General features: G+C 42.0%; 1 protein-coding gene across 1 annotated transcript in view; it reads left to right on the forward strand.

Annotated features, from left to right (window-relative positions):
* atp13a1 (ATPase 13A1) overlaps window positions 1–14,684 on the forward strand; it is a 102,492-nt gene that overhangs the window by 55,606 nt on the left and 32,202 nt on the right. The window contains exons 12-14 of the mRNA XM_059639921.1: window positions 2,923–3,043; window positions 12,134–12,291; window positions 14,363–14,538. Of these exons, the coding sequence (XP_059495904.1) occupies window positions 2,923–3,043; window positions 12,134–12,291; window positions 14,363–14,538 (455 nt within the window). The remainder of the gene's footprint in view (window positions 1–2,922; window positions 3,044–12,133; window positions 12,292–14,362; window positions 14,539–14,684) is intronic.

A 14,684-nucleotide genomic window follows, 5' to 3' on the forward strand; every position in this document is an offset into this window, starting at 1 on the left:
GGTGGTATGTGAGGACGAGGGAAATTCTCTTTAGGTGGTTATTCCGGAGGCGGGGTGTGAGGAATGAGTTGCAAGAAATGGTGATAAGCACATGTTCACCTGCACATCCGCCAATGTGGTATACTGCATCTGCTGTACCGGTTGTGGCTTCCTGTACATTGGGGAATCCAAGCGGAGGCTTGGGGACCGCTTTGCAGAACATCCACGCTCGGTTCGCAACAAACAACTGCACCTCCCAGTCACGAACCATTTTAACTCCCCCTTCCATTCCTCAGATGACATGTCCATCCTGGGCCTCCTGCAGTGCCATAATGATGCCACCCGAAGGTTGCAGGAAGAGCAACTCATATTCCGCTTGGGAACCCTGCAGCCCAATGGTATCAATGTGGACTTCACAAGCTTCAAAATCTCCCCTTCCCCTACTGCATCCCAAAACCAGCCCAGCTCGTCCCCGCCTCCCTAACCTGTTCTTCCTCTCACCTATCCCCTCCTCCCACCTCGAGTCGCACCTCCATTTCCTGCCTCCTAACCTCATCCCGCCTCCTTGACCTGTTCATCCTCCCTGGACTGACCTATCCCCTCCCTGCCTCCTCACCTACGCTCTCCTCTCCTCCACCAACCTTCTCCTCTATCCATCTTCGGTCCTCCTACCCCCCCCCCCCCCCCGCCCCCTATTTATTTCAGAACCCTTTCCCCATCTCCCTTTTCTGACGAAGGGTCTAGGCCTGAAACATCAGCTTTTGTGCTCCTAAGATGCTGCTTGGCCTGCTGTGTTCATCCAGCTTCACCCTTTGTTATCTTCCGATTACCTCTAGTAATCCATGGGCCCAGGCTAAGATTCACCTGGAGTCAGGTCACTAGTGGTATGCCTCAAGGATCTGTTCTGGGACCACTGCTGTTTGTCATTTTTATAACTGACTTGCACGCAGGCTTAGGTGGATGGGTTAGTAAGTTTGCAGATGACACTAAAGTCGATGGAGTGGTGGACAGTGTGGAAGAATGTTACAGGTTACAGGGAGACTTGGATAAACTGCAGAATTGGGCTGAAAAGTGGCAAATGGACTTCAATGCGGATAAATGTGAGGTGATTCACTTTCGGAAGAATAATAGGAAGGTAGAATACCAGGTCAATGGAAAGATTCTTGGTAGTATAGATGTGCAGAGGGATCTTGGTGTCCATGTACATAGATCGCTGAAAGTTGCCACCCAGGTTGATAGTGCTGTTAAGAAGGCTTACGGTGTTTTAGGTTTTATTGGTAGAGGGATTGAGTTCCGGAGCCATGATGTCATGCTGCAACTGTACAAAACGCTAGTGCGGCCTCATTTGGAATATTGCGTACAGTTCTGGTCACTCCATTACAGGAAGGATGTGGAAGCATTGGAAAAGGTGCAGAGGAGATTTATCAGGATGTTGCCTGGTCTGGAGCTCAGGCCCTATGAAGAAAGGCTGAGGGACTTGGGTTTGTTCTCATTGGAGAGAAGGAGGCTAAGAGGGTATTTAATAGAGACATACAAGATGATCAGAGGATAAGATTGGGTGGACAGTGAGAGTCTTTTTCCGAGGATGATGACTTCAGCTTGTCCAAGGGTGCATAGCTACGAATTGAGGGGTGATAGATTTAGGACAGATGTCAGAGGCAGGTTCTTTACTCAGAGAGTGGTAAGGGCGTGGAACGCCCTGCCTCCCATGTAGTTAACTCAGCTACATTAGGAGCATTTAAACAGTCCTTGGATAAGCATATGGATGACGGGATAGTGTAGGGGGAGGGGCTTAGATTAGTTCACAGGTCGGCACAACATTGAGGGCTGAAGGGCCTGTTCTGCGCTGTATTGTCTTATGTTCTATGTTCAGTTATCATCTGGAATTGAAAGCTAGTATCCATAGTGGTGTTCATGAAACTACCATTAATTATTGTCGAAGCCCAAAGATTGCAAAGGTGTCATAGATTTATCTGGATGTTCGTTGCTAGTTAGGTCAGAATTTATCACTCATCCTTATTTGCCCAGAGGGGCTTAACAATCAAACCATATTGCTGTGGATCTGAAGTCATATGTAGGCCAGACCAGGTGAGGATGGCAGTTTCCTTAAAGGACATTAGTGAGATAGATAGGTTTTTCCCAACAATCAGCAAAGGTTTCACAGTCATCATTGGACTCTGGAATTCATGTTCCATCATCTGCCGTGGTGGGAGTTGAACCTGGGTGCCTGGATTATTAGGCTAAAGACAATACCACTAGGCCAATGTGCCTCCTGATTCTCCAGAGTCCTTTTAGGGAAAGAAATCTGTCCTTGTCCAGTCGTCTTGTGTGTGACTGCAGGTGCACAGCAGCGTGGCTGGCGCTGAACTGGTCTAGCAAATTATGCCATTCAAGGGCAGTTAGGGATATGAAACAAATGCTAGCCCTTGCCCTGGATTACCATCGTTCTCGTGAATTATATTGTTAAATGTCTAGTTTAAAATGGTAGATTGACCTAGTGTCTGTTGCATTTTGTATGAAGACATGTTTCCTGAGTACCAGATCTTAAAGACATGTCCCTTTGATCCATTTCACCTGCCAATGGAACAGGTTTATCTATATCTACCTACCAAATTACTCTTTAATCTTCCTTGCTGCAGGAGATATAAGCTTTTCTAGATATCCTTCATATTCTGGCAAAATTGATGCATTCCATTCAAGGACAAATGTCATAGCTGTTTGGTTAAAAAGAAACTTGCATTTCTATAGTGCTTTCCATAATCTCTGGATGTTTCCAATTGTTTTACAGTCAATACAACCTTTTTTGTGGTATAATCAATGCAGGATTGCAGTCTTTAGAATGCCTTCGTGCGCAACATTTGTGTTTGATTGACCTTCACACCAGTAAATTCTGCAGACTGATAGTCGGAACAGTAACATTCTACCTGCTGCTTCCTCTTTCAGATGTTTACTGCACAGAGCCTTTCCGAATCCCCTTTGCCGGGAAAGTGGAATTTTGCTGCTTCGATAAAACTGGCACTCTGACAAGTGATAATCTGGTTGTCAGAGGGGTTGCAGGACTCAGGTGAGCATTCCTTCTCGGGGCACAGTTGCATGATGGGGTCTCGCTTTCTCACCCTCGCTCTCGCACCCTCGCCCTCTGTCCTCCGCTCCAAACCTAAAAGTTCCCTTCTTCCCAATTTCCTCTAATGCTCGCCACTCTGCATCAGCAATTTCTATTGTCACACCAGTTTCAGAAGAGCCTTCAGCTGTGTAGACTTACAGCTCTGGAATTGTCTCCCCAAAGTAATACTCCTTTTTATTGTTTAGTCTTCTTAACATGTTGCTTAAACTTGCTACTTTGGTTGTGCTTTTGGCTACTTAGTTCACACTCCTGTGAAGCGCTTTGAGATGTCTTTCATTTAAATAGTAGCTTTAATTTGGTAAACTGCTTTTTTGTGAGAGTACTTCAGAGAGCCATTTAACACTTTCAAATGTGTCCTGTCATTGAAATGCAGGCCTTCATTTCTTTCACTTCAAAAAGTTCTAGTACCCTTTATTGAGATTGGGAGCTTGCAGTACATGTATCACAGGCTGGCAGAATCACACCATACAGCATGCATAGTGTCCTCTGAAAACAATGCCTCAACTTCAACATTCAGCAATTTTTAAAGAAGCACATTCCCATTCAAATGGCACTGTGAGCATTTCCTGCATCCGATACACTATGGTGGTTTGAGAAGTCATCTTACCAGCACCACCTCAGGAACAGTTAAGAGCAGGCAACAGTTGCAGGCTGTGTACCAATGCTGATAGTTCATGTAAGGTTTCCTCCCCACACTTTAGTAGTTTGCTAGGTCAGCTCAGAGCCGACCATGTTGCTGTGGTTCTGGAATCGCGGGAGAGTAAAGACAGAAACTGGTCATTATAAACTTGCCATTCTTGATTGCAACTTTTAACACAGATTTTTTTATTAAACTGTATTTGACAGGCTGAGTCTAAATTTGATGTCTGTCATACAGCTAGTTAATTAATCCAGCCCTCTAGATCAACCAATCCAGTAACATAACCATCCTGTTACTGTTAGCAGCTGTGGAGTAGTAACAGGGTGTTGTGGTAGCATAGTGGTAATATCACTAGACTAGTAACCCAGAGGCCCAGATTAATGTTCTGGAAATGGTTTCTAATGCCACTGTGTTGAATGTAAATTCTTTTAATTAAAATTTTGGATTGAAACCACTGTCAGTAATAATGACCATAATGTTTGTCACCAACGGATGTAAAAACCCATTGGGCTCACTACCGTATTTTTTGAAAGAAGGAAATCATTCAGTCTTGTCCTCTCTGCCTTATGTGTGACTCCAGACCCATGGCATTGTGGTTTACTCTTAACTTTCCTTTAAAAGAGCCCTCGCATGTCAGTTTGGATCATGGGCAGTTAGGAGATGGGCAACAAATGCTGGCCTTGTTAGAAATACACACATCCCATGAAGAAGAAAAAAGCAAAATTGCAGACAATTTAAGGTCCCTAACTTGTTGTAAGTGGAATGCAGTTACTGTGTTGTTTGTATTTTGATTCTTGACAGAATGTGAAGTCCTACTTCATCCCTCACCATTATATTTAAACCAGATCACAAACTTGCCAAAGTTAATTGCGTTCTTAAAAAATATCTTTCCTAGCAGATGTCCTGCCACCACTGATTCTTTGAAGCTATCAATTAGCGTTAAAATATTCCATATTGATTAAAGTGAGCTGCCAATGACTTGAGTCTTGCTGGTGCCAAATCTAGGTAGAAATCTCAGTATAAAAGTTGGCAAATCATATTTCAGCTGTATAAAACTTGAATTAGGTGCAACTCTGGTCGCCACTCAATAGGATGGATGTGGAGGCTTTGGAAAGGCTGCAAAAGAGGTTTACCAGGATATTGCCTAAATTGGAGTGTATTAGCTATATGGAGAAGTTGGACAAACTTGGATCGTTTTCGCTAGAGTGTCAGAGGCTGAAGGGTGAAGTACATAAAATTTTGAGACACTGTGGATAGGGTGGATTGTTGAAGTCTACTAGGGGGTATAGGTTTAAAATGAGATTGGAACAGCTTAAAGGAGACATTCGGGACAGGTTTGATTTTTACACAGGGTGGAAGATGCCTGGAAGCACTGCCAAATGAGGTTGTAGAAGCTGGTATGATAGCTAAGTTTGAGAGGCACCTAGACAGACACATGAACAGACAGGGAATAGAACGATACAAGCCATGTGCAGGCAGATGAGATTACAATAGCATCACGGTCAGTATGGACATGTGAGACCAAATGGCCTGTTGCCATGCTGTACTGTTCTATGCTGTAGAAAGAGTATCTAGGCTGGTAGCCTGGTGAGATGTTCTTGTATCTGGTGCCCATTGTACGCTGATATTCAGGAGCATCAGAAAATCCATTGTTAAGAAGAACTTAATGCAAGTTAGTCTAACAATGTAATTCACCTTGAAGGTCTTGATTTTAACAAAAAAAGACCCTGACCTGTTTCTAACCTCCAACCCTAAAACATTTGGATTGGAAGATGTGAAAACTGGGAGACTGTGGAGATGACCCAGGTGCAGACATCTCCCTCTGCATTAGGTCAGGTACTTGAGAAGAGATGAGGGGACATCTGAGGTCATGAAGGCAATCCTTGATTTCAAACTGCATGCTCACCCACATAAACTTTCAGTTAGTGTGTGTATTAGTCATTGTGTAGGGTTTAATTTGATAGTATAATTATGGAATGTAAATTTTTTAAAAAATCAATTACAATGCCATCTTTCCCATTCTTATTCACTTAAAAGTACTGGATATCCTGTTTGAAGATGGCATTGACAATCTTGCTTTGGCCAATGTCAGCTTGTACTATATGCTTTGACTGTGACCAATGTCATAGAACTGTTGATTTCTGTTGAATATGATTTGCATTATGGCCAAGCTCAAATGCCAGTTTCAGGGTGATGAAGATAATTTTTAAAGGAGTTTTGTGCTTTTGGTAAGGGTTATTGGTGCTTGGGAATGGAAAGCTCTCTGGTTTCTAACCTCAGTGCCAGTATCTCACACCCTCGAGGTGAAGCTACTTCCACACTGTTCTGTGGAATATTCTGTGAGGATGGGCTAAACAAAATAAAGTTGTCTCAGTCCAATCATACAGGGTATGTGAAGATGGGAGGAATGCCCATCAAACACTGACAGGACTGGTTCAGAACAGGGTTAGATACAAAGTAAAGCTCCCTCTATATGTTGACCCCATCAGACAGTCCCAGGGCAGGCACAGCACCTGAGGTACAGACAAATTAATGTGTGGCTTAAGACTGGTTTGGTAATATAGATTTTAGTTCATGGGCATTGATGCCCATGCTGAGAAAAGTGAGAGCTGCATTGTACTGATGGTCTACACCTGAACTGTGCTGGGACCATCTCCTATGAAATCCACCACCACCACCACTCTCCCAGGCTTGGAAGAAGGGAGAAAGGAATGGCAGCTAAAATTGCTGTTAACACACAGGAAGGTAGGAAAGTAAGTTGTGAAGCGGGCATAGGCAGTTACAAAGGGATATAGATAAGGGAGTGGGCAAAATTCTGGCAAACGGAATGTGATGTGGGAAAATGTGAAATTGTCCATTTTGCCAGGAGAACGAAAACTGATGCATATTGTCTCAATGGTGAGAGGTTGTAGAGGTCTTAGATGCAAAAGGGTCTGAATATCCTGGTGCAAGATTTGCAAAAGGTTGGATTTGCAGATACAGCACATTATTGGGAAAGCTAATAGAACATCATTTATTGCAAGGAGGATTGAATACACAAGTAGGCAGATTGGGTCGTGGTGAGACTGTAACTGAAGGGATGTAAATGCATTGGAAGCAGTTCTGAAAAGGTTCCCCAGATTAATATCTGAAGTGAAAGTGTTATCTTAAGAGGAAATGTTGAACAGATTGGGCTTTTACACTCTTTGGAATTTAGATGAATTAAGACTGAAATATATAAAACTTGAGGGACCTTGACAGGATGAATGTGGGAAGAATGCTTCCTCTTGTGTGAGAATCTAGAACTTGGAGTCGAGTCACTGTTTAAAATAAGTGGCTGTCCATTTAAATAGAGAATTTTTTTCACATAGAGATTTATGAGAGTCTTTGGAACTCCCTTAAAAGGGAGTGAAAGCAGAGTAATTGAATATTTTAAAGGCAGAACTAGATGCATTCTTGATGAGTAACGGGGCAAACAGTTCTTGATTGGTGGAGCAGACTTGAGTAGCAGAGGAACTTGTTCCTGCTGCTGTTGCACATGTCTGTAAAGCTTGCTTTATTCTGTCCCATCAAGCAGTTCTGGGGTAGGTAAGGACAAGTTAGATGCAGTCTAAAATTCTCTTGAGTCTTTCAGTCAAAAATCATGGGATAGAGGTATAATGATGTAATGCTGTTGAAATATCCAGATTTCTGATTGTTGTATTGCTATAGATTGGGGAGAGGTGTTGAGCATTGCTGAACAAAGTTAGGATTTGATCTGATGCACCCTTTGTTGATTAATCTCTTTGACATGCGTAGATGGATTTGGTAAATGTCAGCAATCAGATAGTTCTGAGATAGTCTGTGATACTAGCACCCAATTGCTGAAGAGAATCCGGTACTATTAATTTCACAATTTGAAGCTTTCCCTCCTGTTCCTGGGCCATCGCTATAGCAATAATTCTGAGAATAGTCAATTCTTGAAATCCAAGATGTTTTCAGTGGCTAATAGTGACCCCTGGAGAGCTTTGTGGAAACTGCAAACAGCAGACATACTGAGTGAAACTGCAAGTTTTTTGGGCAAACTTCTCAAAAAGTTGTTATTAATCTGTGTTTCAAAAAATGCGGTTTGTCTCTCTTTAGTTTGCCTGCCTTCCTCCTTATGTTCACTTTTAAAATGCTGAGTACTCACTACATTTTCTTTTCTTACTCATCTGTTTGCAGCTGGTTATTGTTCTCCAGTTCCTGATTCCTTTCGTATTATCCAATCATAGCAGGAATAACACTTTTGTGTAATCTATTCCACTCCAGAAGCTTGAGTACCACGGTCTAGGCTGGTACTTAGGATACTGTGATAGATTTGAAGGCACTATCTTTAGATGAAACTTTGAATCAACACCCCTGTCTGGTGAACATAAAGTTGCCATGGCCCAATTTTTGAAGGGGAGCATTAAGAAACTAGTGTCTAGCCTATTCAATTCATATGTTCAAGTTATGGTTGGAGGCACCAAGGCTTTGGGCCCTGACAACATGCCAGCAATAGTATTGAAGACATGTATTCTAGAACTTGTAGCTCCCACAGCCAAGATCTTTCAGTACAGCTGCATCATTGGCATCTACTCCACAATGTGGAGATTGCTCAGGCACATACTGTACACAGAAAAACAGGACGTATCTAACCTGCCAATTACCACTGTATAGGTCTACACTCAATTATCAGGAAAATGATGGAAGGTGGCATCAAAAATGCTATCAAGCAGTACCTGCTACATGGTGCCCGGTTTAGTTCCTGCCAGGACCAATCAGCTTCTGACCTCACCACAGCCTTGGTTGAAAGTTGGACAAAAGAGCAGAATTCCAGGTGGAGTGAGAGTGATGGTCTTTGACGTCAAGGCCACATCAACCGAGTGTGGCATCAAGTACCCCTAGCAAAACTGGAATCAGTGGGTATCAGGACAAACAGTCTGCTGGTGCATAGGAAGATGGTTGTGATTGTTGGAGGTCAGTCAGATCAGCACGGGCATATCTCTGCAGGAGTTCCTCCGGTCCTGGAATCAACCATCTTCAACTACTTCATCAATGACCTTCCCTCCCATCATAGGGTTCGAAGTGGAGATGTTCTCCGATGATTGCGCAATGTTCAGCACTATTCACAATTCCTCATGCTGAAGCAGTCCATGTTCAAATGCAACAAGTTCTAGATAATTTCCAGGCTTGGGTTAACAATTGGCGAGTAACATTCGCACCACCTAAATACCTGACAATGACCATCTTTAATGAGAGGCAATCTAACCACCATCCCTTGACATTTCCATGGCGGTACCATTACTAAATCTCCAATATCAACATCCTAGTGGTTACCATTGACCAGAAACTCAACGGACTCACCACATAAACACAGTGGTTCTAAGACCATGTCAGAGGCAAGGAATACTGTGACAAGTAACTCCTCTCCTGTCTCTCTAAACCTTGATATAGAGCTGCTGATGTTGGAGTAGAGTGGGCAAAGTCAGAAGTCATGACACCAGCTTGTAGTCCAACAGGTTATTTGAAATCAAAAGCTTTCGGAGCGCTGCTCCATTGTCAGGTGAAGTCTCTCCAAAAGCTTGTGATTTCAGATTAACCTTTTTGGACTTATAATCTGGTGTCCTATCATTTCTGACTTTGTTCCTAAACCTTGCCCCATCTACAAGGTACATTTCACGACAAAGCAGCCAATTTGATTAACACCACACATCCAAAAGCATCCACTCCCTCTATCAGCAATGCTCAGCAGCAGAGTGTATTATCTACAAGATACATTGCAGAAATTCACCAAAGATCTTCAAACAGCACCTTCCAAACCTATGACCCCTTTCATATAGAAGGATAAGGGCAGCAGAAATGTGGGAACACCACAACCTGCAAGTTCCCCTCCAAACAACTTACCAACCTGACTTGGATATATATCACCATTCCTTCACTGTCACTGGCTCAAAATCCAGGAATGCGCCGCCTTAGCATTGTGGGTCAGTCCACAGCAAGAAGGCAGCTCACCACACCTTCTCAAGGACAAGAAGAATGGGCAATAAATGCTGATCCAGCCAGCAGTGCCCATGTCCCACAGGTGACTTTTTGTCACTACTTTATAGTCCAACAGGTTTATTTGAAATCACAAGCTTTTAGAATGTCGCCCCTTAGTCAGGTGGTCTATAATCTGGTGTCATATGACTTCTGACCTTGCTCAGCCCAGTCCACGTCCTTGGCATCATTTTTGTAAACTTTCTGTAGACCCTTGCCTGTGCAGCATATTCTTTATTAGATACAGGGTCCAAAACTCATAATATTCCAAATGTGATTCCAGGGATGAAGGGCTTGCCAAATGAGGAGCAGTTGTGGACTCTAAGTCTGTACTCAGTGGTGTTTAGAAGGATTGTTTGGTTGGGGGTGGGTGGTGAATCTGATTGAAATTTACAGAATATGGAGAGTCCTGGATAAAGTGGATGTGGGGAAGATGTTTCCACTAGTAAGAGAGACTAGGAGTCAAAGGCATAGTCTCTGAGTAAAGGGTTGGCTTTTTGAATTGACATAAGAATTTCTTCAGGTGGAGGAAGGTGAATCTATGGAGCTCATTTCCACAGAGGGCTGTGGAGGCTAAATCATTGATGCCTTTAATATGGAGATGGATAGGTTCTTGATTAGTAAGGGACCAAGGTTACAGGGAGAAGGCAAGAGAATGGGGTTGAGAAACAACAGCCATTATTGGAAGGTGGAGCAGACTCAATGGACTAAATGGCCTAATTCTGTGCCTGTATTTTATGGTCTTATGTTCTGTGTTCAAGTCCCATGCTAACGTTTGAGCACAAAAATCAAAGCTCACACTTCAGTGCAGTACTGCACTGTTGATTCAAGGCCTTATCTGCATTCTGGGTGAAAGCTGAAGATCATATTGCACTACTTTAAACAACACTATCTTCTGTAGACCAGAAAAGTGTCAGGAATGGTCGTGCAGATGCTACAGTTGCCAGCGCATGCACAATCCTTCCTGATGACTTCCTAGTTAGTGGAGGAACTCTTAATTAAGGAGACTCTTTACTGTAATTAATCCTCAGAGCCATTGAGGATTTTCATCTTTCTTGGATCTCTTGATGCCCTCGCAAAGAACCATAGTCTTATTAGTGAACCCCAAGTGCAACAGTGTTCTAATTGGAGCAGCTGGCTTGGCTACTAGATGGTGGGATTGGTCCATTGTTTTATGACTCACGTCAATTATGTTTTTTTTCCTTAAAATTTAGTGTAAATTTTTGAACTGGCTCTTGGGATAAAGTATATACTGGTCACTCCCAGGCATTAGGCATTTTGCATTCACCATTAGAATAGCAATTTGAAAAACTATGTTGTTTTAATAGACTTGCAAGAATTCATTTTAAACAAAATTCTCCATCATAAATAAGACTTAACTGTACAAAGACAGTTACATAATTCAGCAACAGAAATCAACACTTCACTTGCAGCTGTATTTTGCTTTTTAAACAATAGTGGATTGAGTTTGATAATGCATTTGTGCTGGTGAGGGAACTGCTCCCCCTAATGTTGTGGTACCGATGAACACAGTTTCTGAAGAGCAGGTGTGTTTTTCCTAGCGCTATAATCAATATTTAACCTTCAATCAAAGCTCCAGTAATAGATTACCTGACCATTATTGCATTGCTGTTTGTTGGACCTCACTGTGCACTAATCAGCTACCATGTTACATAAATTATAACAGTGCTCATTTTTTAAATCATAAACCATAACCATAACTTTTAACCATAAAGCACTTTGTAACAGTGGAAGGCACTAAATTAAAACAGTTATTTTTCTTTCCACTGCAAACAGAATTGATAAAACCCGCATGCCATTAATTCGTACTTGTAGGTTAGATTACACAATGGGAAATGCAGTTGTGGCCTTGCATCGCTATTTATTGCAGCCTTCACAGCTGCTTTAATGTAGTTCTGAGCAAAACCAGAATGCATCACACGCATGTACTAGGTTCTCTAGAATCTCTTCAACAAGGCTCTGACTGTGCTAGTCTTGCATTCCTGGAAGATCTCTGTATCCAAGTGAGGGAATTGTTTACCAGGAAAGCAGCATTGCTCAATACAAGCTGCTCCACTCAAATTTGAAAACAACAAAGTGACAATCTTAAAATAAAAATACACCTGTGGAGAAGAGTGAGCATTTGAGCTCAGGAGCTCCAGTATGGAGACACACTGAATGTTCCTGGTTGATGAGTGATTTAAACGTTTAATTAAGTAATTATAACTCCATTTGGATATGGGATTTATTTTTAAAAATGCCAAGAAAAAGCTGTTAAAATTCTGGATTAGAAATTCTGTAGGCAAAATATTTCTCAAAATGCTGCATTTAGAGCGATGATGAATCTTCCATAAGATCTCCTCGTGTTGCAGGGATGGGAAAGAATTGATCCCAGTGTCAGAGATTCCCCTGCAAACACATCGGGTGGTGGCAACGTGTCATTCGCTAGTACAGATGGATGATGGGACATTGGTTGGCGATCCTCTTGAGAAGGCGATGCTAACCGCAGTTGACTGGACCCTCACAAAAGGTGAATAGGATGTTTTGTACTTCTATTAACATGGTGTTATCAGGAAAGGCCCATTCTATATTAACTGGCAGCAACTACCAATACATAATAGGTGCAGAAATTGCATGCTTTCCATGTATTTCATGTATGTTTGAATTGTTTCATTGATGGTGCTTTGACATCTGGAATTGAGGCTGTTAGCTGCAGCTGTTTTAAAGGGCATTGCAGGATAGCAATGTATATCGATGAATCAAACCATTTAATTTCAAGGGTTAAGCCCCCGTTCTAGTGAAGAAAGGATGCAAAGAAGCAGTGGTGACTGTAACAATGTGGAAGATATCAAGACTTGTGCATACAGTCATCCTCTGAAAATTCCTTTTAATGCTTAGCTCTTGCACACTCCATTCTGTTTTTTTTAATTCTTGCTTTTCACTTGAATTCTCTTTTCTCTTTAGAATTGCACACATTATATTGCCTCTTCTAATACATGCTCTCCCCAGTCTACCAGATATCATGAGAAGTTAAAAACCCTAAATCAATGAATGAATACATACACTTGCAAGCACCCTCCTTAGACAATAAAAATTACTACTATCACATTGAGTTATGTTACAGGATACATCCATCTAACAGAAGCTGATCTACATCCGATAAGAAACTGGTTCAACTCTCCCTTGAAGGGATATGGGGAATCTATAAGTGGGACCTCTGGTTGTTCCTGACCTGTTCAGTTGAAATAATTGATAGGGGCATAAGTTAAACCCTTTATTATTTTATAATCATCAACCATGTCCCCCTTGTTATAATAATCTGGCTATTTGAGCTCGTCTGGGTAACTGAAGTGCTTGAGATTGGGAATTAATCTTGTGGCCCTCCTCTGCACCCTTTCCAGAGCCTCAGTATCAGCAGCATATGAGGACACCTAAATTGGACACAGTATTCTGAGACCCCCAACCGAGGTCTCGTACAAGAAAACAAATGGTATGCATTGTTTTATAGTGAGTTGTCTAAGAACCCTATTTGTTTTAGTTATAGCTTCAATGCATTGATCATGAACCTTTAGAGAGTGATGCATTGGAACACCTAGATCTCCTCCTTTCTCCATTGACTCAAATTCTGGTCCTTTTTGTGCTTTGCATTTGATCAACTCACAAATATATCGCTGCACTTTTCTAAGTTCAACATCATTCACCAAACACAAATCTAATGCCCCAGCACACATTAGTTGCATGGATAGTACTTAAACATGCTCTAAAACCTAACTTTGTCCTATCATTAGCAAACTCATGAATTATTGCCCTAACATTTACATTTAGATCATTAATGAAAGTGGTAAATACTGAAGGTCCTGACACCAATCTCCTTTGGTAAGTGGTATCTGAGCAGATCTAAGTCCATTGATAAAACACTTTTTCTGCCTATGGTTTTTCAGCCACATTGCTAATAGCTGTGCTGGAGTAAACCATTGCGTGGCACTGTATCACAAGCTGTTTTGAGTGCCCAGATGGCAGTGTATGGCAGGTTATTGCCATGCTTGAACTTAATGATTTCTTCAGTCAATTTGTCAAAGCCATGTTGGGCCACTCTGCGAGGCTGCTTCGACCCAAGTAATTATGTAGCGCATCCTTAATGATTCCACCGAACACTTTGCCTGTTAGTGACCTCAGGCTGGTTACCCTGAGGGCAATTATCAAGATCTAACTTTATCTCCTGTTTTTGAACTCTGGAATTAGAGCCATGTTAGAACCCCTGATTCTAGCGGGCTGTTGGAAATCTAGGCATGAGGCATGTCTGTCACAATTCCTCAAAGGATACTTAAGCGAATATGCCAAAATCTTGATAGTTGAGGGGCCTATATGCCTTCTAAGGTAGTTTCTTTGTTTACAGTTTATTCTTAATGCTCTGAGCGCCCCAGTTACTGCTTCAAATGTACAGCAATATAAACATATTTCCTCAGAGGCAGTGTTGATTTGATAAGTCAATTTTAAATATTCATGTTTTCTCATTGTCTGTTGTTCAAGAAAGTTAACATTCAGTAGAACATACTTAAAAAAAAAAGTTCTTTGCCTCATTGTTGATCTTCATTCCTCAGATGAGAAGGTTTTCCCCAAAAGTATCAAGACACAAGGTCTGAAGATACACCAGCGCTTTCATTTTGCCAGTGCGCTGAAACGCATGTCAGTCCTCGGCTCTTACGAAATGATGGGCTCCACAGATCTCCAGTATATCAGTGCTGTGAAGGGAGCTCCTGAGACACTACGCAGCATGGTAAGGAGCCTGCTCAGGCATAGAGCATAATCTGAATATGAAGGAATGCATCAGGAGCTAGGGGAGATGATTAGGTTTCTTTATCTAAATGGTTAATGTATATGCAGAAAAGTCCTTTATTTGCTGTATTACACAGAGGTTTACAC

The sequence above is a fragment of the Stegostoma tigrinum genome, chromosome 35, assembly GCF_030684315.1.
Source record: "Stegostoma tigrinum isolate sSteTig4 chromosome 35, sSteTig4.hap1, whole genome shotgun sequence".
NCBI lineage: Eukaryota > Metazoa > Chordata > Chondrichthyes > Orectolobiformes > Stegostomatidae > Stegostoma > Stegostoma tigrinum.